This window comes from Branchiostoma lanceolatum, chromosome 12, assembly GCF_035083965.1.
Source record: "Branchiostoma lanceolatum isolate klBraLanc5 chromosome 12, klBraLanc5.hap2, whole genome shotgun sequence".
Taxonomy (NCBI): Eukaryota; Metazoa; Chordata; class Leptocardii; order Amphioxiformes; family Branchiostomatidae; genus Branchiostoma; species Branchiostoma lanceolatum.
In genome coordinates, this window is record NC_089733.1 from 18,623,537 (window position 1) to 18,647,676 (window position 24,140).

The 24,140-nt window shown below is 40.3% G+C and overlaps 1 protein-coding gene across 9 annotated transcripts in view; it reads right to left on the reverse strand.

Annotated features, from left to right (window-relative positions):
- Positions 1-4,499: 4,499 nt before the first annotated feature.
- Positions 4,500-24,140, reverse strand: part of LOC136445563 (extended synaptotagmin-2-like) — a 55,915-nt gene continuing 36,274 nt past the window's right edge. For 4 of the 9 annotated variants that reach the window (XM_066443632.1, XM_066443630.1, XM_066443625.1 and 1 more), the window contains 9 exons: positions 20,764-20,838; positions 11,208-11,294; positions 10,466-10,609; positions 8,833-9,047; positions 8,134-8,253; positions 7,554-7,688; positions 7,004-7,121; positions 6,260-6,315; positions 4,500-4,951 (listed from right to left, as the gene is read on the reverse strand). In XM_066443632.1, the coding sequence (XP_066299729.1) occupies positions 4,879-4,951; positions 6,260-6,315; positions 7,004-7,121; positions 7,554-7,688; positions 8,134-8,253; positions 8,833-9,047; positions 10,466-10,609; positions 11,208-11,294; positions 20,764-20,838 (1,023 nt within the window). In that variant the 3' untranslated portion in view covers positions 4,500-4,878. Of the gene's footprint in view, positions 4,952-6,259; positions 6,316-7,003; positions 7,122-7,553; positions 7,689-8,133; positions 8,254-8,832; positions 9,048-10,465; positions 10,610-11,207; positions 11,295-20,763; positions 20,839-22,970; positions 23,022-23,989; positions 24,014-24,140 lie in introns of all 9 variants that reach the window. The other 5 variants (XM_066443629.1, XM_066443628.1, XM_066443626.1 and 2 more) reach the window with 2 other exon arrangements.

Below are 24,140 nucleotides of genomic sequence, written 5' to 3' on the forward strand. Positions count from 1 at the left end.
AGTTACATCCCAAAAGCTCAGAACATTTACAATATCATATAAACATTTTAAAAGTGTACTACGTAGTTCATGCACATGAAAGTCTGCAGGTTTTCGTTATTCACTGGGGTTGTAATATTAATATATTTTGTACGTGGTTGAAATATTGGTACCAAGTTGCAAGCTTTAACTTGCCACTGCCTCCAATTCCATACTTGTTATTAATGTCAGTGTTGCAAAATGTAGCAATGTTGCCGGTTGAATCAATGCAAGAGAAAATGATACAAAGTATCCATGTATATATTGATGACTAGAGGGACTTTAGAATCCAGTAGGTTTGTAAAAATGTAAATTTAGATAAATGTCAAGTTAAACAATTTGTATTGTAATGCTTCTTTCTGTGTTGATTACTTTAGATTCTTTTGTGCCACTGATACATTGTAGCTTGTTGGATATACGGTCAAGCCTGCCCAAGAAGACCACTCCGGATTCTTAATGCTTGTGTCAATGGGAAAAATTATTTGAGAGACTAGTAAAAAGTCAAAATATTCAGGTGGTCCTTATGCAGATGGGGGACTAGTACAGGTTTGACTGTATATCAATGGCCAGGTGATTCTTACGTAGAGGTGATCACTAGCTAGGATATGTTTGCCTGTATATCTATCTACTAGTACATGTATATGATCATGCGCTTGTACAGTCATACCATCCATGTAAGAGAAAAAGCACTAAATCTTGTTTGCCATAAGATTTATTCGTATCAACAACACAAAAGTGCAGATATAACACAACAGCCCCGCTGTGATTCACCTAAAACCCTACTCTACTAAATCATAACATATCATATAACATACGCACTTACATCAATGGTAAAGCTTCCTTCTGCAGATACATTTGGTATTCCGATATAGCTGTAGCAACCAGTCTGAGACCTATCCTAGTTCAGCTTTTGATTTGGTCTGCTCCATGCACCGCTACAGAGCGATTTTCCTCTTTCCTTATCAATGGAGCATTGGGAATCCATGTTTTGACACCATCTAGGTATCCTTGATAGCTCAAGTGTATACATGGCATTTTTGTGTTTTATGGCCAAGATTGTATGTTTTCTTCTTAGTATTCTCTTCTGAGAGCTAAACATGCTTCATTGGTTGTTTGAGAGGGTCAAAAGACACATCATGATTCATTGAAATTTTAAATGATAGCTGCGTCTGCATCCATGTTGGTCTCCCTATACATATGATGTTGTGAAAATGCTCTTTGCCTTTTAGATTGGAAACAACAATGTCATTTAAAAGGGTTAGAATATCTCTAGATGTCTGAAAACACTTTGGCTACAATTGATAAATGTTGGTGTCCATGCATATGATGTGAAAACGTTTTATTCTAGAGTGGAGCAAACACAAGCTGAATAGAGATGAAACTCAGACTAGCAACGTCCCTATGTTAGTTTGAAAGAGTAGCGTTACATGATTGCACAGCGATACAAGACTCTAAAATTCCTATATCCAGCATTTCCATATAGAAAACTTTCTTCAGCTCCATTGAAAAGCATTATCTAACAGTTACAGCATATCAGTTCCATGGCAAAACAGCTCTGAGTCTACATTATGTAGATCATTCTTCTTACGTAGAGCAAAATCTTTCTGCAGCGTTCGAGTGACGGTCGTTATCCTATAGCTATATGGGCAAAAATATAGCAATCTCTAGCAAAATTTAAAGTCAGCATTACATTTAAATAATCTAACTACCTACATGTACATTATACACATACACAATAACGTTACTGCACACTACTTCCACAAGAATGTGTGAGACTTGTCTCAAGTGCACAATCCAAAGATAAAAAGTGGTCCTACAAAAAATTTAACTACAGCATTCCATGCAAATGAAGAGTCCTTGACTACATAAAAGCAGATACAAATGTACATGTGTGTGGATATACATGTAGCACTAAGGCAGGAGTGACATTATCAGAGAATAGCTGATAGCCGTTACTGTGTTACGTTGTAAACTGTAACATTATACATACAGTATTTCTTCAAAATGACTTGCTCTTTTGCAATATAAACCTAAAAACGATGCAAGTACCGTGGATATGACTTTTAAAAAAATGTCTATTTGCTCTTGGGTAGCTTTTCATCATTCATATACAAACTTGGCTAAATTATTTCATGAATTTCTCAACATGATTGTCGTATTCATCAATTTCCAAAAATGTAAAACCATCCATGGCCAATGCCTTGGTTCACAGTTCCTAAAAACCAGTCAGATTTTTTCAGGTAAATATTAGATATCCATGCCCACCTTACCTTACAAACTCCTATTGTTACAAGTATGGGGGGGGGGGGCACAAGGTCATGGCTTACAGGCAAGGTCATTGCACAATGGTAGCGTCAGCTCAAGTTTCACAATTTCAAGGTCAAGACAAGGTGCAACAACAGGAGTACCTCCTTATCCTCAGCTTACACAACAATCTATAATGGCTTCAAGGTCAGGTCAAGGTGACTTAGATTACAGGGCAAGATGCAGGAAGTCTTAACATACATGTAACTGTCTCATAGACAAGGTCTGTAACATAGAATCTAATCAATAGGTTAAGTACATTTTACAACAATATACCCAATAACAGTTACACCATATAAAATTCAGCTCAATATGCCATTGTTTGTAGATGGAAAAAGAGAAAATCACATTACGTATTCCACATAGTATTGAGCTATTTTTGTGTACAGTTCGAGCACAGAAATATTTGCAAAGCTAAACTACATTTTCAAGACAAAAGCAAGGTACGATATCAGATCTAAGTTAGTGCTCTTCTCTAGAGGCTTGGGCAATACTTAAGCACCTGTGTGCATTTCACTTTATAACGATTCCACATCAAGCACAAAAGACAGTTGAGAAGTCTCTTTTGTTCAAGAGCTCAAAAGCATGACAAAAATCCAACTTCACTGGAATTCTTTGATCATAGTTGTCAACTGATAATGACATGTCAACTCCAAGCAGATGTTGGTAGGCAGAATCCTGCCGATTTACTATCTCCCTGTTTCTGTTAGGGAGGCAGTTAATTGTAGCAGAAATAGGCATCTAGAAATATGTCATGACTTTACCTCTCAACATCTGCTTGGATATTAAACACTAGGCAAGTTGGAATGGTGACCTGATGTTCCTCAACTTCTACAATAAAACTAGCAATAGGGATCTTTATCTCCAAGCAGATACAAGGATTTTTTATGCCTGTTTTTGCAACATTGAGTACTATAAGGCCACACCTATTTAATTTCTTGGTTAACGGATTTTCATTTTAAAAAAATAAAAAATTGAGAAAATAAAAATCATGAAAACAGAAGGCTGGGCCAGCCTTCTGTTTTCATGATTTTTTTTTTCTAAAATTTTTTTTTGGAAAATAAAAATCCGTTAACCAAGAAATTAAATTGGTGTGGCCTAAGCATAAAACATGGAAAATGAGTCCGATCTTTCTCTCAACAAAGTACACATGTAAGCTAGTGGCCGTTACAAAGACTGGACTGTAAAACAAATTAGCTACAAAAGACAGCTAGAACTTAAGTGTAAAGTAGTAAAGTACAAGCTAAAGGCACAGAAGGCTGAGACTACAAAATGTACATGTTAACATTTGTCACAAAGTGCAGGATTGTATGCTGTGAAACTCTTCAGTTACAGTAAGTCATACATGTACACTGTGAAAGTGCAGTGACAAGTGTAAACAATATGTTGCAAACGTGTGCTCTTCTTTTCTAGCCTTGAATTTAGAGGCAAGTCTATCTCGAAATGTTTTGACTTGCCCGATTGTTAAATATGTGAAATATACAAAAAGCAACAGGTGGCCTTTTGAAGCATTGTCCATGTTATACTGTGTAAGGTATAAATGCATTTAGTGTACCAGTGTCAGGACAGGGATACGTTAGCATGCCACAGGTTAAACATTGCCACTTGAATCAGCCAATACAACATCACAGTCACCAGGTTAAGTCCACAATTTCTTTTGCAACTATCTTGATTTTGCTTTAACCGAAGAATTTTGAGTAAAAGGTTAGCACTATAATTGTGGTGGAGTCTGGACTGTTTCAAATTTGTTCACAGTTCTATCGTGATAAAATAGCAGTACGGCAAGGCTAAGTCCTTCAAATAGTGGTGGACTGTTTCCACTTTCTTTCACGCTGAGTCTCGTAAGCTCCAAGCTGACACAGTTAGTAACTACATGGAACATGTACACTGTCTTGAACAACAGGACTAGCTCTTCCCCAAGTCTTCTTGGAAATCTGTTACACTGGATATAAAACACTAACTTTAGCCAGTACTAATTTTGGGCAGTAGATCCACAATAGTCAGCAATGCCCTTAATGCAGCAGTCTCTTTACTGCATGTCGTCAACTCTTTTTCTTCAACCTAATTTAAAAGCTTTCTGCTTAAATAATGTGCAACATTAATTTTGTGGATGCCTGTTTCTATTCTTATAGCATTATGGTCTAAAAAGTACAAGTTTTTCAGTATCTTCATTGTGAGCCCAACAACAGATCCGTTTAGGAAAATTACGCTCAAGTCATTTATTTGCCTATAAACATGATTTGCAGCACCTAGCTAGTTTAACTGCGCTGAAAAGATTAAAAATTGTCCTACGAGCATTGTCCTTTCAGACCCAGGAACAGTTGATAGGGCAGGACTTACATTGTAAGAACAGGCCTTCTACATGATATATAATAGCTGTATACTGGCTTGTTTAGGGCGAGAATTCTGCTTGTACGCTTATAACGGCCGCAAGAGTTGTCACCAGCTGTATAGACTTCTGTTGTTGTAAGTTGTTGTAGTTGTTTGTAGCCGGCTGTACCAAAGCTTCCTGTTGTTGTAGCTGTAGCTGTTGTTGTTTATTGTTGTTGTTTGTTGCTAAAGCTCAGATCTGTAGCTGGACACTGATGAAGACCTTGACAGAGAACCGAAGTCCTGTTTCAAATCAAACCTGAAAACAAGATGAAAATGATTAAAATGGAATTATTGAACATTAAATATTACTAGTGCTCAAACACTTACACAGGGATCTCCCTAAAGAATGGAACAGTGGCGCTCCTCCTTCCTGTTCTAATCCCAGCTCCATCCTGTTGATTTTCAAAGTTAGGGTATTTTTGCCAATTTTTACCCAGCAAAGCCTGTAATTTTGCTCAAAACTAGAAATTTCAGATGTAAAGCTGAATATGCAGGATATGACTTCCATTATGTCTGAAAAAGGCAAAATGCAACAGCCGCTCTCCTTTTGAGAGTTGTGCGCCCCCCTCCAGACCTCCCCCTTGCGACAGGTATCCTGTGCCTGGCAACCCCCCCCACCATCCTGCTCTATATTTCTAGGGAGATCCCTGCTAACAAAGGAAACTATCATTTGTCTGGCTGAACCAGTTCACACCACACTGCCAAGACTGGTAAGAATAGCAAAACTGCACAAAATTGAGCCAGGCAGTCTAAAGTGAAATAGCAGTATGGGTAATCCCCCTTTCTTGAGGAAATCCAAAAGTTATTCCAGAGCAATATTCATTGACGTTTCCCAATTAAGCACATGCTTTAAGTTAATTGCAGCATCAGGCCACACCAATTTAATTTCTTGGTTAACGGATTTTTATTTGAAAAAAAAAAATTTAGAAAAAAAAAATTCATGAAAACAGAAGGCTCTGTAGTCTGTTTTCATGATTTTTTTTCTACAATTTTTTTCTTTTTTGGAAAATAAAGATCCGTTAACCGAGAAATTAAATTGGTGTGGCCTGACAAACTATTTTGACAAAGCTTAAAACTGGGTAGCCTAACGTCAGCTCTGGGACAAAGCTGTGCTGGAACTACTACCTTAACACAGCAACCGAGGGAATTTAAAGATATCTACTAAATTAATGAAGATCTGGACGCAGAACCCAAGTCTGGTTTCAACTCAATCCTGGAAGAAGGGAAAAAGGTTTCACACTTTGTAATCAAACGGTGATGTTTAGTAAAAGTGATCTCCGACCAGTCTAGCACACAGAAGAGCTATGTACAGTATCTACAGGTTCATTGTACCGGGGAAATTACCCAAGCCCTTTTCGGCAAGTACAATGAACAGAGTACCATGGCTTAACGCTCCGTCCTAAGGACTGCGACCCTTGCCTTGCTAGTAGTGTGCATGTCGGGTGAGTGACACAGCCGGGATTTGATCACACAACCTCTTGGTCTAAAGGCAGTGAAATGATGAGAGTTGACAATATTAGCTTAATATGTACTAGACTGTTTGTAGAGAGTGAAATGCACTCACCATATCGGGTTGTTCTGGGTGGCCAGGTTGTCTACTTTAGACAAGTCCACCTCAACCTGTGGACACACAAACAAACAAACAAACATACAAAGATCAGACGAAACATACCTCACAAGGCTAAGTTCACACAAGGGTATGGAAAGAACACTTGGGAAAATTTCCATGTTTAATCTAAAAATCAAATAAGGGGATTATTCTAGATCTACAGTTGAATCAATTTAACAAGAATTCACAGGCTCTATTTCTGTTATGTTTGCCATGCAGGTTGAGTATGTATTCTGTATCTGTGGTTGAATGGCATAACTAAAGAAAGTTTAAATGGATTGCTATGAAATTTGGCATGACACAGTGGATATCTATATCTTGACCTACAGAAGAAATGATTAGCTTTTGGGCCCCCTGTTGGATTTCGTAAGCACCGCAGCAGGACCATCGTTTGTTCTGTTTCATTTTTGATGTTTTGGAAGGAAAGAAGGTGAAAACAATGTATGACACAACAAAGGAACGCATGGAAAAGAAGGAAGGAAGGACGAAAGGAGAGCAGAATGTGTTTGGAAGGAATGGAGGTACATGCGAGGGACAAAGAAACAAAAGTGGAAAAAATGTAGGGAAGAACAAAGGAGTGAATGAAAAATAAAAGGGATGAATGAATGGATGAAAGAATAGGCAAAATAAGAAGGGTAAAGGAATAAAGAAAGGAAAGAATGATGGAGGGAAGGAGGGAAGAGAGAAAGGAAGACTCACCCTTCCCAGAGTTCCTGTTGAGTTCCCGCGGATGGTCTCGAACAGCGAGCGTTTGTTCTTGATGACGATGTCCAGACTTCTCTGTTTGGCCTCAGCTAGGGTCACAGGGAACTCCAACCTGCGATAGAACCACAAAACCAAACATTCTCAACTGTTTAACCTCCCACACACAAACAGAGACACACACGCCACTTTTTTTCAACTATGCAATTCTGAAGTACACCAAGGAAGTTAAAATATAGTACTACATATTTTAGGGTCGTGATTTTCCTCTGACAGAAAGGATGATTCTACCAAAAGAGTCCCTTAAAAGACAGTCAGAACTTTTCAAAATCAACTTATGTCACTTTCAGGTCAACAGATTGACTTGAAACTTAAGATTTATAGATGCCAGACCACCTTAACACATTCCTAACATCCTGATTGCAACCTCTGTTGACAGACTCCGATAGGGATCCCTACCCTGTAGAATCTAACAGTTCTTCAATCTTTCATTTTGTAAAATTAATCCCCCATGAAAATGAATAAATCTCCAGTAAATAGAACCTACGTCTCGTCCCATGCTGGGTTGACGTTGTCCTTGACGACGGAGGTTTTCTTGCGGCCTGACCGGTTCTTGTCGGGCTGCAGGTAGATTCTGACGTACGGGTCACACATCTTCTGGTTCGCTTGTGGCATCAGGTTCCTGAGCAAAACATACATGTAATGTTTTAACATACATATATGCATGATAATACACACACACAAAGAGAGAGACACATACACACATGCAGTCACACTCTTAAACACACATGTGCACACACATACGCATACACACAGTCTCACAAAACAAACACTGATACATACAAACACAAAACATAGTCACAGACAGTCACACACTCACATTCACAGAAACATTGTACACACACGCACACACACAGTCACACACAGGTCTAGACACACACAGACACACACACACACAGCCAGACTTACGTGGCTTTGTGCACGGTGACCAGTAGCTTGTCGGTGTCAGCATACACACACAGACATACACACACACAGCCAGACTTACGTGGCTTTATGCACGGTGACCAGTAGCTTGTCTGTGTCGGCGTACACACAGACAGACACACACACACAGCCAGACTTACGTGGCTTTGTGCACAGTGACCAGCAGCTTGTCGGTGTCAGCGCTGTGGTGCAGACTCAGCTGGACCTGACTAGCGTACGGGTTCGGACCGTCCACCGCAGCGGGCTCCGACTTCGGCCTCCTAGAGAAGTCAGGGAACAACAAACAGGTAAGAAATGTGATCTGTATATCTTTGATTTAATCAAAAACATGAATCTTAAACAGAATGTCTAAAAATAAGACTTGGCAACGAATGTACAGCAAACTAGCACAAGTCAATTTGGCACTTTTTGGGTTATGCGTGCAAAGCGATGGTCAAATGGACAAAGACACGAACATTGTGTGAATGGTATGATTATGAGAGGGTTGAACATCCAGTTAAGGTCAGTTTGTTGTTCAATATATGCAGTGCCTGTTTATGGCCGTGCTGCTTTATACCATGCACCAATGCAAGCCATTCATCACAGAGGATCATTTAGTCATTTTAGATTTAGAGCAAGATTTGGAGCAGGCATGATGCCTTAGAGCTACCTTCGGCTGAGGGTGAGAGTATGTGGTGAGTTTCACGTGGGGGAAGTAGCGGTAACGTTAGCTGCATTGTTGCACGGCCTAACAACGCTGCCATTGCTTGCCTGTCCTGAGTGCTCCAAGCTGGGGAGAATTACACGAAGTGCGTGGTGCGAGCGTTAAGTATGTGGTGAGAGTATGTGGTGAGACTCACGTGGGGGTAGTAGTAGAAGCGTTAGCCGCGTTGTTGCGCCGCCTAACTACGCTGCCGTTGGAGTTATTGGCTTGCCTGTCCTCTGTGCTTGAGGCGGGGGAGGGTTGCGCAGGTTCCGTGGGCGGCGCGGCCGGGGTGGAGGGGCCCGCAGCGGTCGGGCTGATCGGCTCGATTTCGTCGAGGTCGTCACTTTCATCAGCCTCGGAGGAGAGGATCTGTGGAGAGAATATGTCAATCACTGTCACTTTTCTACACATGATTTCTTATGTCAATCACTGTCAGTTTTCTACACATGATTTCTTATGTCAATCACTGTCACTTTTCTACACATGATTTCTTATGTCAATCACTGTCACTTTTCTACACATGATTTCTAAATCAAAGCTCTAAATTCAGAATAGGTTCTTATGAATGAGCTGGGCTTATAATCGTATTTTGGGAAATGGCTAGTGTCAAACTCTACAGTAACTAAAAATCACTTGTTGAATGAACAAAACAAGTTTTCGAAAATGCCATCATCTTAAACCAGGAACCTGAGAAGTCAACTTCGCTATTGGTATATATAAAGGACAATAATTATTACATATTTAGAGGTAAAGCACCAAAGATATATAAAAGAGATAAAAGTGCTATATGTAAATCTGTGCAAAAGAAATACAATTAATTTCACTGTCAGTGAGCTTTATCAATAAGATGCCTTGTGTGTTTGTTGACCTTACCTCCAAGCCTGGGAAGACTGATTTAAAAACTCAGAAGTAACAAATTATAAGAGGAGCTCAGGATTCTTCATCAGTATGAAAATCAGTCAAAAAGGATTTTCTGTCAGTGTGGAAACCTGTCATCACTGCCTCTAACACTATTATAATATCAAATCCTGTTGACCTAACCATTAGTTCAGCACCATGGACAGGCATAATCACAATGTAGGCTTGTGCTGTTCAGTACCAGGGACAGACCTGTTAACTAGTGTGTGACCACAACAGACAGTTCTCAGTTTGAGAATGACTAGACCAGGTCCAGTTTGTGTTGGGACACACATCTACATCTACATCTACATATGATACCCCCAAATAGCCCCTTCAGGGGCAAAGTAGGGGGGGAGTTGAGGTCCCAGGCTAAGGCGGGCAGGCCTCCAGCCTGGCACGGAACGACTCAACGGTGGGAGTCAAAAGGATTAAGAGGATGCTCCCAATTCTCCTGGCTAAGAAAGATGTTGGCCACCAAGCTGCAAGGGGCTTGACCAGTGGAAGGGCTACTACATGTGGAGGTAGTGGGGATTTATTCCAGCTGTCTACTGTGAGGATGAGCTCCATACTCACCCAGAGAATGAGTTAGTATTAGAGTTAACATGATGGTTAGCTGTTTTTTGTTTACTGTTTGTTGTTTCCTTTTTGTTGATATTATTTGTTGTTTACCATCCCTGAGGTAGAGCTCCATGTGAAGTTAGTTTTAGGGCTTACATTACAGTTGTTGTTGTTTACTGTTTGTTATTTTATTGTTTGTTTCATCTATTGTTTGTCATTTATTTTTTGTTGTTAACTGTTGTTTACCCACCCTGAGGATGAGCTCCATGTGAAGTTAGTGTTAGGGCTAACATTACTGTTGTTGTTGTTGTTGTTTATTGTTTACTCACCCTAAGGATGAGCTCCATGTGAAGTTCTGCACTCGTCCCGTCCAGTCGGAAGGGCCTCTTGGTGGACATCTTATCCAGCGTGAGGAGGCTCTTAACGCTGATCACCTTCTTACCGAGGGTCTTCTTAGTCTTCTCATCCTTCACCTGAAGACATTAAAGTTTCTTAAATATCCAAGACATCTTATCCAGCATCTTAAATATCTAAGACATCTTACCAAGCATAAGGAGGCTCTTCAGCTACAGACTAACAACAGCTGCATGTACAAGAGTCCAAGTCACTCCTGGTAACATCAATACAACATGTCTGCCCAGTTGAGGCCATCAGACCGAAGGCGTAAAGTCTAACCTCAGCGAGTAGTTCTTGATGTAGAGGGTTCTGGATGTACATGTGCATGTAAGCTTACCTCAGCGAGTAGTTCTTGATGTAGAGGGTTCTGTATGTACATGTGCATGTAAGCTTACCTCAGCGAGTAGTTCTTGATGTAGAGGGTTCTGTATGTATGTTTGTTTGTATGTACATGTGCATGTAAGCTTACCTCAGCGAGCAGTTCTTGATGTAGAGGGTTCTGTATGTATGTTTGTTTGTATGTACATGTGCATGTAAGCTTACCTCAGCGAGCAGTTCTTGATGTAGAGGGTTCTGTATGTACATGTGCATGTAAGCTTACCTCAGCGAGCAGTTCTTGATGTAGAGGGTTCTGTATGTATGTTTGTTTGTATGTACATGTGCATGTAAGCTTACCTCAGCGAGTAGTTCTTGATGTAGAGGGTTCTGGATGAGGAAGTTGAAGGCTTCTTCCCACACAGGCTCATAGGTGTTGTACTGGGGCTGCAGAAACACATGGAAGCATTCATTGTCAGAGGGAGTTCATAGTATCTTTGTACAAAATATAACTTCATACAATTATTCTATACTCTAAATCCAGAGCTGGCTTCACACACAGTCATGACTAATATCATTACACTGTTATCAGTTGAGCAACAGAATATATCATCTTGAGATAATCATTCTATCTTTTGATAGCCTCCAATCCTTAGCTCTTGGCCAGCAGTGAAAGCTGATAGAAAGATTGTTACATGGTGGCCAAAGGGACCCCCAATAAGGACTATCAATATGAACAATAATAATAACTTTATTGCACAACAATTGTATAAGGTACAAAGTATGGCGTCCACTGGTACTTCTATCAGGCTAATCTTACTATTAATATAAGTCTAGAGTGTATAGTATGGGATCATGAACTTTTACAATCATTGGAAGAATTTCTAACATCTATTAGTAGACATTCTTTGATATATTTTCCTATAGTATGATTACGATTGGCACATACATGATAGTGTAGCTATTGGTTCACATGAAGGATAGTCTAAGATATCATCTCCCTCCCATGTGCCTGACATACCAAGCCTTAACACTTCCATAGGAAAAACCAAGGGGGACCAAAAATCAGCCATTTTTTGCCATGGACAAAAATGACATTTACAATTACATCTAGTAAGACATTCAAGTAACGTGGCCGACAAACAGACGAGTTGACTCAGACACCCAAAGTCAAAGGTAACGCATGACATGTCATCACTGACCCTTATCCCCACTTATTAAATAAATAACTTTATTGCAAGTTCATGCCCGAAGGCTAATTGCAGACAAACAAGTACATGGGAATACATGGGAATCAAAAATAATTATCTAGACTACTTTCAAAGTTCTAAGTTAACTAAGGTTGACTATGGTTGGGTTTGACTTCTTTTTTGAAGGCGGTGGAAAATTAAGAGACCCACGTTTTTCATCGTAAGTGGGTTTGTTGATTTTAGATATTACCTTCAGTTAGTGAAACTCCTGTTCACTGCCGCACTGATAATTAAAGCTTTAAAGCCGCATTGATGCTGACTACATGGGAAAAACCCGAGGGGGACTAGAAATCTGGCAATCTTTGGCCATGGTGAAACATTCTAGACAGGTATTGTTGTCCACAAACAGACGCATTGACTCAGACACCCAAAGTTCATGCATGACATGTCACCACTGACCCTTATCCCCAGCTCACTGTTTACCCACAGTTACAAGACAGACTTCCGACAGAAGTATAACACAGAAATGGGAAGTCCCAAACATTTCACAATGTAAATCAATGTAAATCAATATCAATTGAAACATTGTTAAAATTGTACGACGGACTGTTACTAACAGTAGCTTTTATCCCTTCATAAAAGTATGTGATAGATAAATAAATGTAAATTATAATTTATTAGTTTTCAAAATAACAAAGAAATAATAAGAAAACATGGCATACGGTATATACAAAATAAATGAAACACATGAAAAACCACAAAACTGATACATAAAACCAGGAAACAATGATATATGATCACACATAGTAAATGAGAACCTATACATCTTGGTAATCAAAAACATAATGACAGGAAAGATTTACGTAGAAAGGACAGTATATAGTTTTCCCCACTTTCCCAGATGTTTTTGAAACTTATCAAGTCGTTTGGCAATAAAGACATTCAAGTAACTTTGCGGCCCACAAACAGACGAGTTGACTCAGACACCCAAAGAAAGGTAAAGCATGACATGTCATCATTGATCGTCCCTTATCCCCAGCTCAATATTTACTCCCAGTCACAAACATGGAACTCAGAAAGCTTAGACTGAGCACACCATAAAGGTTATTGATTGACAAAATTACCAAACTGTATCCAGATCAAAGGTGAAATGTATTATCTATAGATAACAAGTGACCTTTCAATCCTGACACAATTAACTGACAGTCATATGACAGACTTGTGACTTAATGGCTACATGTACATGCATGACTCATGTGGAAAGTCCCTGCAGTGGTCCATGATAGCCACACCTGACTCAGAGGAAAAACCCAGAACTCTCACCAGTACAACCAAGTCTCTACTCAGCAGGTGAGATTTACACAAGACTGTTCATCCTAACACTACTTACAGTTACAGGTTAGACCTTGGAAAGATATGTTGTGTTTCGGGTTACCCGACAGACCCTAGCAAAAACCTTTTTGGTCAGCCGCTGGCAACGGACATAAAAGATTCAATCTGGCATCTGAAAAATTGCTGGAATTCGAAACATAAGTGAAGTTCTTTTGTTTCATATTCTGTAACAGGTGAAAGCTTTGAACAGCTGATTCAAGGACGTGTACTTTTTTCCTCAGTTTATTGATATACCACAGTAACTGTATATATATGTTCGTACAACGTACATGGATAATTACAATATGGTGTTGAAAATACCAGAGCCCTATTTCAGTTTTAGATTGTTTAGACCACTGTGGTAAAAATATCAACAACAAGAAAAGAAAAAAAAGAGATTCCCTACCTACCAACCCTATTTTTTCAGCACCATAACCGGAAACACAATTTTTCTTTTTCCTTAGTCTGATAATTGTAGTTTGCAGGCAGTCATGGGGGACCCAAAATCAATCACACCCTCTCTCTAAAAACTCTACCCACAAGCAAGGGTTAAGCAAAGGTATTACTGATAGATAACAAGTGACCTTTCACCCTGACACAATTGATTGGCTGTCATATGACAAACTTATGACTTTATGGCTACATGTATGACATAGTGGAAAGTCCCGGCAGTGGCACAATAAAAGTTCTGCCTCAGTCAGAATGAATAAACCAGAACTGTTACCAGTACAGGGGGAAACAAGCAAGTCTCTACGCAGGCAGGTTCACAGTTGTGAAGTCTCAGACATCCAGGTGAGATTTAGACAAGCCTCAGGGGCAAGCCTAATGGCATAGTATTGTGTGCAGTCTGTAAAAATTTTATATTCTGTATGCTAGTGTATAATAAATTATTGAGAACCTTTGTTGACAGACAGACTGCCAGTACGGCTACAAGCTACAACAACAATGCAAACATGCACCAAACAAGTCCCTGAAATACCTCTGACAATAAGACTTTAAGAGGTTATTTCTTCTTTTATCTAATTGCAGACTAGTCTTTGAAATAAGAACACAAAAATGTCAGACATCAACATAACAAGCCTGGCAAACAAGCTACAGAACTTGGAGTTGGGCCTCAAGAGACGTGACCAAGAAATCGATTATGGACAGACACTAAGAGATGCCATTCTTAACAAGGATCTCTTCACTGAGGTAGAAATCTTGAAAAGTCTTGGAGACCTGCATCTTCAGAAAGCCAAGCTCAGTAAAGATTCAGCAGAGTTTGACAAGGCTGCTGGCCTGTATGCTGCTGCCCTACTGCGCTGCACAGATCCAGACATGGAGCAAACACTGGAACATCGTATCGGCTACATGGAGAAACTCTCCAGACAACTGCTGCAGGGGTACACTCCTCACTATCGGTGGTTGTCACAAGACTACTGGGGTCCTGCTGACAGCAATGTCTTAAGGGTGGCAGAGATTTGTGACAAACTAGAAAAAAATGATGAGAAATCTGATAGCTCCATTGAACAAACTTACACAGGAACATTAGTGGCAGCACTTGAAGTTAGTGACATGTTCTTGGAGCTTGAGGTTCTCAAATCTCTTGGAGATTTCTACCTTGAGAAAGGCAGAAAAATGTTGGATCTTTCCCAGTTCTCCAAGGCAGCTGCCATGTACAGCAGAGCCCTGACAAGATGTGAGGATCCTGAGACAAAAGTGACCCTGGAACATCGTATCGGGTACATGGAGAAGACCAGAGGAAAATTGAGCAAGGTGAGATGTTTCAGCCGTAAGATACTGAAATTTGAACATTTAAAAAAAAGTTGATGTTAGTATTACTATTTACTGTTCCAATTGCAGATATCAATAATCATCATTCTGCCAACTACATTGTACATGTACCTTGTCAATTCTATTTATTTATCTAACCAGAGTACATCTCAGATCTATGGATCTGCTTTTCAGATAACCCTGGGCACCACCCAACCACTTTTGTTTTCTTAGATAAATTGTCTTTTTCAACATAGAATTTAAAAAAAAAACAGGTTGATACGAGTCAGTGAAAGATGATGTATATTATGACTTGACTTGACTATTATGGGGTGAAAAAGGCATATAACATTAACAACTCACAGCATGATTGTATTTTTATCATGCAGCAGCCCAAACACAAAGAGTCACCTGAAGCTCACCAGTTAGGGAACATCACTGGGACAGATGCCATTCAAGATCAGTTAAACTTCAGGTAAGACTTACATGTGATGGCTTTACAGTCCAAAAAATGTTAATATTTTGTCTTAGTTTGTACAAACATAACATACATGTAATCACATAGACTTCAACATTGAACAGGTTAAAAAAACTACTAGTAGGTAAACTTGTTTTATGGCAAAGTGATAGAAACAGGAATGACAAAAAAAGAATCAAACACAAAGACATGTACGTGCCATCTTACATTGTAGAAAACATATCAAAAAGCAATGCATTGCTCCTTCCTTCCCAGTCAGTGTAAACAGCACCTTAAGGATGGTGACTCCTCCCTCGCCAGAGGAGACTTGGACTCAGCAGAGCAGCACTTCGCAGCTGCACTCAAGACGGTACATGTACCAGGTAGGTTAGAAACTCAGATTTGAGGAAAAATATTAATTTTTTTTCCTGACATTTCTCCTTTTCTTGTCCAGATTAATATCATTGTATGTCATGCTCAACATCAATTCCATTCCCCCCATGCAGACCCCACAGCCCAGCAGTACCAGAGAGAGGTGGTGCCCCTGTGCAAGTTGGGGGATGTCTACAGTAAGCGAGGTCAGCAGACAGGAGACGGGGGAGACTTTGTCAAAGCAGCAGCACTCTACAACGCAGCAATAGCCAGGTCAGAGGATCAAGTCCTCAATGCTAACATAGCAACAGCTATTAGAGATGTAGAGAAATCATTTCTTAGTTGTATCTTAGAAGGCAATAAATGTAATGTGAGCAAAGGTGACACAGAAAAACACAAGAAACAGCTGAAGGAGATGCGGGACCAGATCAAGCTGGAGATGGAAACCATTGACCAGCAGCTGGATCCCTATGTACATGATGAGGACGATCCATGTGTCAAAGAGATAGAGGCAAAACGAGCTCAGGCTGTCAGGCAGTTGTTTGAGAACATTGCACAACAAAGGAAGGAGTTCATCAGCCTGCTTGTAGAAGAGTGTATTGGGTTAATGGGTCCCCCTCCCTGTAAGTATGCCCTGATAGGTTTGGGTTCACAGGCCACAGGACTGGTAACTCCATACTCAGACCTGGAGTTTGCCATCTTGGTAGAAGAAGAGAGTGAAGAATGTCTTGTGTATTTCCGTAACCTCACCCACTATCTACACCTCAAGGTGGTCAACCTGGGGGAAACCATTCTCCCAGCACTGGGAATAAAATCTCTCAATGACTTCTATTCTGAGAATCCACTTGACAACTGGTACTATGACTCTGTTACACCACGTGGGTTTGCATTTGATGGCTCCATGCCAAAGGCAAGCAAGACTCCATTGGGCAGGCTGGGAACTATGGATGAACAATGCAGTGAACTCATCTGCACCCCAGAAAACATGGCTTCAATACTGCAGAATGATGTCACACTGTACCTGAAGGAAGGGTATCACCTTGCCACTATCTTGAGAAACCCATGCCTGATAGCAGGAGACCAGGGTTTGATTGTCATGTACAAGACCATCACAGTGAAGATACTGCAAGCTGATGGGGGTAAAATGGCTCAACAACTGACACAGGAGACACAGAGGGAGAACATCAACAACTACCTGTACAGTAAGGAGGAAACAGTTACAGCAAGGCTAGTTGATGTGAAGAAGAAACTCTACCGCTTCCCAGGATTAGCAGTTGAATGCTTGGCTCTTTCCTCACATATTGAACCTACCACAGTTTGGGGGACGATAAAGGAAATGAAAAACCAGCAAGTGATCAGTCCCAACAATGCACACCACCTGACAGTGCTTACCAGCATCTCAGCAGAACTCAGGCTCAGAACCTACATTGCAAATGGTGGACAGAAGGAAAACCTGTCAGCTTTGGCCTCGATGGAAACAGCACAGCATGGGCAGGATTCATCACTACAGACCAATGATGAAGCACAAACAAATGCTCTAAAACCAGTTTTCCATCTGACCAATGAAAAACAGCTTTTCAGATACTATTTCACAGCAGTTCCTCTTAAACAGAATTTGTCAGAATGGTCTGGAGACAAATCAGGTCCAAATCTACTCCCTGAATTCTATAAGAATTCTCAATATGTGAAGGGAACCATGCACCACCAGCTCTGTAAATATATGCTAGCTGTCAAATGCTATTTGAAGGCTGTGGAAGGACATGAATTTGCTACGTACACTCTGACTGAGCAGATGGACTTTTTTATCAAACTTGGACATGCTCTACACATGATTGGACAGTATCAATATTCAGTTACTTGCAACAAGATGTCACTACAGATGTACAGGAGTGTTGGTGGTCGAATGGCAGTCAAAGTTCGTCCTTGCATCGCCGGTTTACTCGTGTACCTGGGCGCCTCATCTAGTGCCCTGGGCAATAACAAGGAAGCACTCAGCTACTATGAACAGGCCTTGCCAGTGTACAGGAGCATCTATGGTGAGACCGCAGCACACGTGGACATTGCCACCTTACTCAACAACACGGCACGAGCCTGGAACCATCTGGGTGAGCACAGCAAAGCACTCGGGTACTTTGAAGAGGCACTGCAGATGTACAGACGAGTGCATGGAGAGAAAACAGCACATGCCGACATTGCCGTTTCACTCAACAACATGGGTGGACAATGGAGAGATCTGCGTGATTACAGGAAAGCCATCAGCTACCATGAACAGGCATTGCAGATGCAAAGGAGTGTCTATGGTCAGAGTGCAGCACATCCTCACATTGCAACTTCACTCAACAACCTGGGGATAGCCTGGCGTCACCTTGGTGATTACAGAAAATCACTCAGTTACCATGAAGAGGCACTGCAGATGAAAAGGAGTATCTATGGTCGGAAAACAGCACATCCTGAGATTGCCATTTCACTCGGTAACGTGGGGACAGCCTTGGATGAACTGGGTGATTACAGAAAGGGAATCAGCTACCATGAAGAGGCACTGCAGATGCGCAGGAGTGTCTATGGAAAAAGTACAGCACATGCTGAAATTGCCAACTCACTCCACATCCTGGGAGCATCCTGGGAGACACTGGGTGATTACAGGAAATCAATCAGTTACCACAAAGAGGCACTGCAGATGCAAAGGAGTATCTATGGTAAAAGCACAGCACATGCTGACATTGCCCACTCTCTCAGCAGCCTGGGAAATGCTTCATACAAGCTAGACGACCACAGCAGAGCATTTAGCTACTACAAAGAGGCACTGCAGATGCGCAGGAGCATCTATGGTCAGAATACAGTACATCCTCACATTGCCTTGTCACTCACCAACATGGGGTCAGTCTGGGAAAAGCTTGGTGATTATGGAAAAGCAGTCAGTTACCAGGAACAGGCACTGCAGATGTACAAGACTGTGTATGGTCAGAATACACCACATCCTGAGATTGCCCTTGTACTTAACAACCTGGCAACAGCCTGGTCTCAACTCTGTAATTACTCAAATGCAATCAGCCTTTTTGAGGAGGCACTGCAAATGTACAGAAGGCTCTATGATAAGAGCGTAGCACGTCCTGACATTGCTGCAACTCTCTACAATCTGGGGACAGCCTGGGATCGTATGGATCAACTAGAGAAAGCTAGCAGCTACTATGAAGAGGCATTGCAGATGTACAGGAGTATCTTCGGCCAGCAAACACCGCTTCCTCACATCGCCCTGTTACTCCTCAGCCTGGGAACCACCTTGGACTTTTCAGGTCAACACAAGAAAGGTATCGGCTACATTGAGGAGGCACTGCAGATGTACAGGAGTATCTATGGTCAGGATTCTTCAAATTGTGAGACTGCCACTTGCCTCAACAGCCTAGGGTATGCTTGGTACCAAATGGGTGATCACGAGAAGGCAAACGCTCTCTGCCAAGAGGCCCTGGCTATGGTACAACGTTGTCCCCCAGACAACATTTACACTACACTACAGGTAATAAAGACAGTCCTGAAAAAGATCAGTCCTAATACTAAGATCTAGTTTGCTCCTGGTGTTTAAAGCAATCAGCCATCATGAACAGGCACTGCAATTTGAAATTTCACAAAAATGTCTATGGTCAGAGTACAGCTCACCCTGAAATTGCCACAGTACAACAACCTGGGAATAAAATTTAATGATCACAGGAATTAGCAATCAGCTACCATGAAGAGGCACTGCAGATGCACAGGGGTGTCTATGGTCAAACAACAGGCACATCCTTCCATTGCCATGTCACTTAACAACCTGGGGCAAGCCTGGGTGATTACAGAAAAACAATCAGCTACCATGAAGAGGCACTGCAGATGCACAGGGGTATCTATGGTCAAACAACAGGCACATGCTTCCACAGCAATACAGACAATACAGAAGACTGTGGACATGATCAGTCCTAACACTAAGCCCTAGTTTGCTCCAGGAGTTAATGTACCAGACATGGTAGAGACAAGTATATCCTACTGTATATCTTACCAACTTAAGCCATCTAACCAGTTAAAAAGAACTTGCTACTTGGTGAATTCCAAAGTGTGGCTGAAAGTGAGAGGCCCAGCAAGCATGCAGATGTTTCCAATACACTTTGCTACTGCTCTATTTTAAACATGTACATGTACCAAACAAGTATACCTGAGAATGCCACATATTATGTTCTTCTTTCTCTTTGGCAGTCCCTGAGTCTCAGAAACTACACTGTTGTACGTTAGGAGAAGCGGCTTAATTTGTCATCATGTTTTACAACAAGTCACATGCAAGTCAAGACAGTGAGCAATAATGGTGGGATTTAAACTCAGAACATGCCAGTCTGGAGGTAGGGAAATCACCCATGCACAAAATGGACTTTGCTTGGACTATTACATTATCGAGAGTCAGAGCTGACCCAACATCAAACCACTGGAGAAAACTGCTAATCAGCACAAACTGCTATTAGTAAGTAACAAGTTCTAAACAAGCTCAAAAGAACCTGCGAGGGTGTAGCCATGAGTCATCCTGCCTGTCTGTAACACTGGACCAAAGCCAAATCAACTACCAATTCTCCAAGTATCCTATTACATCATGTTCACCTTACCCTCTGGCAGGATGCCATTTTGCTGACACACCAACACAAATCAACAAACACGTCAACCAATTGCATGATACCTCAGTTTCCATGGACCGAGGCAATAATGCTGAAAATAAGGGTCTGAGAAGTGACAAGGAAGAACATGACCTTGAACTCACCTTGGTTTTCCAATGCTTCTGTGCGACGGACAGCTCCACATAGGGGTTGGGGTCGCTTCCAGACTTCTTCACTGTCTATAAAACACCAGGTGAAGCATGTTACTTACATCAACATGGTTAAGCGTGTTCACACAAATCTGTCATTAGTAACAGTTACAAGGATATTCATCAATCAGTGACTAATAGAAAAGGTAACGAGATACGCACCTCCAAATTTTCGATGTCTACTGTACATCTTGATCACAGAGTGACCTAGTCTCGTGACAGAAACTAGAGAGTTCTCGCGAGACAAGGTCACTGTGATCAAGATGTACAGTAGACATAAAAAATTTGGAGGGGCGTATCTCGTTACCTTTTCTAAGTCACTGATTGATGAATATGTTATTACACGTGACTGATGAATCTCTTCAATGATGTCATTAGAACTAATCTGAAGAGAGACTCTGATGGACAAACATCATCATCAAGCAAACAGCCTGACAGTCTTTATCAGCCATTTTGATCGAACAATAACCTTTGACTTTGTGGTCCCATTGTCATGTTCTGCTGTTTCCAATGATTGTGCCTAAAGTCACCTCAATCTATAGAACCTGGTAGAATAGACATTACCTTAAAAAGTTGAGACATTATTGTAACAATGCTTTAATGCTATTAACTTTAAGTTTGAGGACTAATTGTCAAATGGTAACATTTTTAGCATTCTATGATACCAATTAATGTAAATATTGCTTGACGTGAATAAAGCCATGTACCAAGATTTGAAAGCTACATGTAATTAAAGATCATCAGAATGCATTATTATGTATTATACAGTAATAAAAATGAAGGAGGCCCCTAGATTAGAACTGCAGCCCTACCGTTAATGTTTCCTGTAAAAAGTAGGAGGAAAAGATGGCATCACTGTCTTAGATCACCTAGAAGCAGTTAAAGAACAAGACTGCAGAGTCACATAATTATTCAGTTCCTCACATTTGTACTCTCAGAGAGAGAAGAAGAAACTAAAATTAGACCTGCAGCCATAAGCAAAAGATTCCTGTGGAAAGACAAGATATCAGAAAGAAAGTTATCTAGGATATTAGTACATAGAGCTAGAAGATGACTGTCACAATGCTACCATGTCCTGTTAGAAACTTTGATGAAACTGTTAAGCTACACTTGTTACACAACAACACTTTCATACATGGTTAGGGCTGAAAAGTACCACCATGTTATATGCTTATAAGTAGCGTCATGTTATATTCAAAATGTACAACACTTGAGGAATTAAGAACTACAAGGTCTTTGTTTGTTTGTTTGTTTGTTTGTTTGTTTGTTTGATCCTTTGTTTATTCATGATAAGCTCAAATCGGCACGCAGGCCGCTTTTCATTGAGGTCATGAGGGAAGGGGTAAGGGTCAGATAAAGTATAACAGAGATACACAGTCATTTGAGTCCTAATAACTCTATCAACATATATCATTACATATTTATGGTACAACAATATACAATTGTTGTACTGTATTTACAGTACTGTTGTCTTCTCCTACTAGCTGTGCTTTCCTTAACTGAGAGATTGTGTGTTTTTTGGAACATGTTGAAGAAAGATGTAATATGTAAAGCAAATAGACAATGTACCTATATATAACAATGCATGGCCTTAATATTCAGTATATTAATTGAAATTACCATATTCATAATGCGTGTAACATATACTTCAATCTACAGTGATGCAATGGCACCTGACATCATCAAAGGAAAAGACACCTACATGTACAAGCACATGCATAGTAGACACCTGTCACAGTATTATAGATCCAAAGTTGAAGTCAAAAATGTTTTAACAGTCAAACTAACAGTCAAAGCCTTTTCTTAATTCATGATAGAGAAATATTGGGTTAATCCTATCCCTTGTTGAGACAAAACTTGCTGCAGTTATAGACTGAGCAACTTTGAGATTGAAACATAAAAAAACTGTTGCTTTAAAACCTCAACACACTCAACTTTTCACCAAGTAGACAGACATTATGACATTTAAAGCCAGTAATTTTAGCAAGTTGCACAAACAGTCACATCCCCCACACACAAAGCTGCCTGCTGACAGAGGTAATGTGAGATGTTAGAGAGCATGAGGGTAGGTACAGGTAACGTTACATGTAAGATGACACCATGTAGTTCCAGTTACATGTAAGATGATACGGGTTACATGTAATATGATGCAAGTTGTTTACCATCCTGGGAATACTGCGGCCTTGGCGAGTGTTCTTAAGCATACCTGGCATCTTGGAGAAAGGGGTGAAAAAAGAATGATAAGACATCAGTGCATGCCAAGCAATGGACTATTAAATGAATATTTCAAGTGAGTTCATTGGGATGAATGAAATCAAGCTTGCTAACATTAGTATGCAGCTTTGGACACATTGTTTTGTATTGAAGGAAACATGGACAGTTATATATTAGTTACTCTCTTAATTCCGCCAAGTAACCCTAAGACTGCAATATCGGAAAAAAAAAAGGTTATCAAGGCCTTTCAAGAATGTCCTGAACACATGAATATTCTGCAGTGTACATAATTATATACCTTGGGAATTGCTGAATATAGATGCAGCATTTTTGTTGTATATCTCTATAAATGTACCACTTTTATTTCAATGTGTCAGTCTTAGGGTACCCAGCGAAATCATGAGAGTTGACATTACCATCTAATTCTTATGTAATGTACTAAATGTATGTGCCTTAAGTCTAGGAGAAAACCTTATAATCAATGACATGTAATCAATCTATCTTACCTTCCAAGAAAAAGAAAGCCTATGAGAAAATGCTATGAAGACCATGGAACTGTTATTATCAATTAGGTCTTGCAGATTTATTTACTTTTAAAGTTTTCTAACTAACTTTGTTTTCTACACATTGAACTTTAGAAAAGAAATGAATGTTAGAATCTCTTAGTATCTCTTCTTTGAATGCTTCACTTTAATACCCATTCATTCATTCACTCGCTGTCTCACCACCTTTATTTTCACCTTAAGACCACACTAACACTAACAGTAAGCACACTAGAGCAGGAGGGTGGTGTAGGGAAGACAATAATTGGTACAGGTGGAGGTCTGGATGAAAAACTGCTATGAGAACCAAGGATGGACTTTCAGCTATGTGTGGCAGCTAAGATGTTGAAGAAGTATGTCTAAGATGTCTTAGAAAGGAAATGGTTAGGGAAGGGAGCCGGCAAAATTGTTAGGAGAAAACTTACGAGAAAGTTCTTCTTGTCTGATGGCTTTGAGAAAGAGACGAACATAAAAACGTTCATCTTCATTATTTTGTGATTTCTCGTTCAAGAACATAAAAAACATAGTAAACAAAGGCAAGAGATATTCAGATGATTACTTTTTAAATGGAGAGGT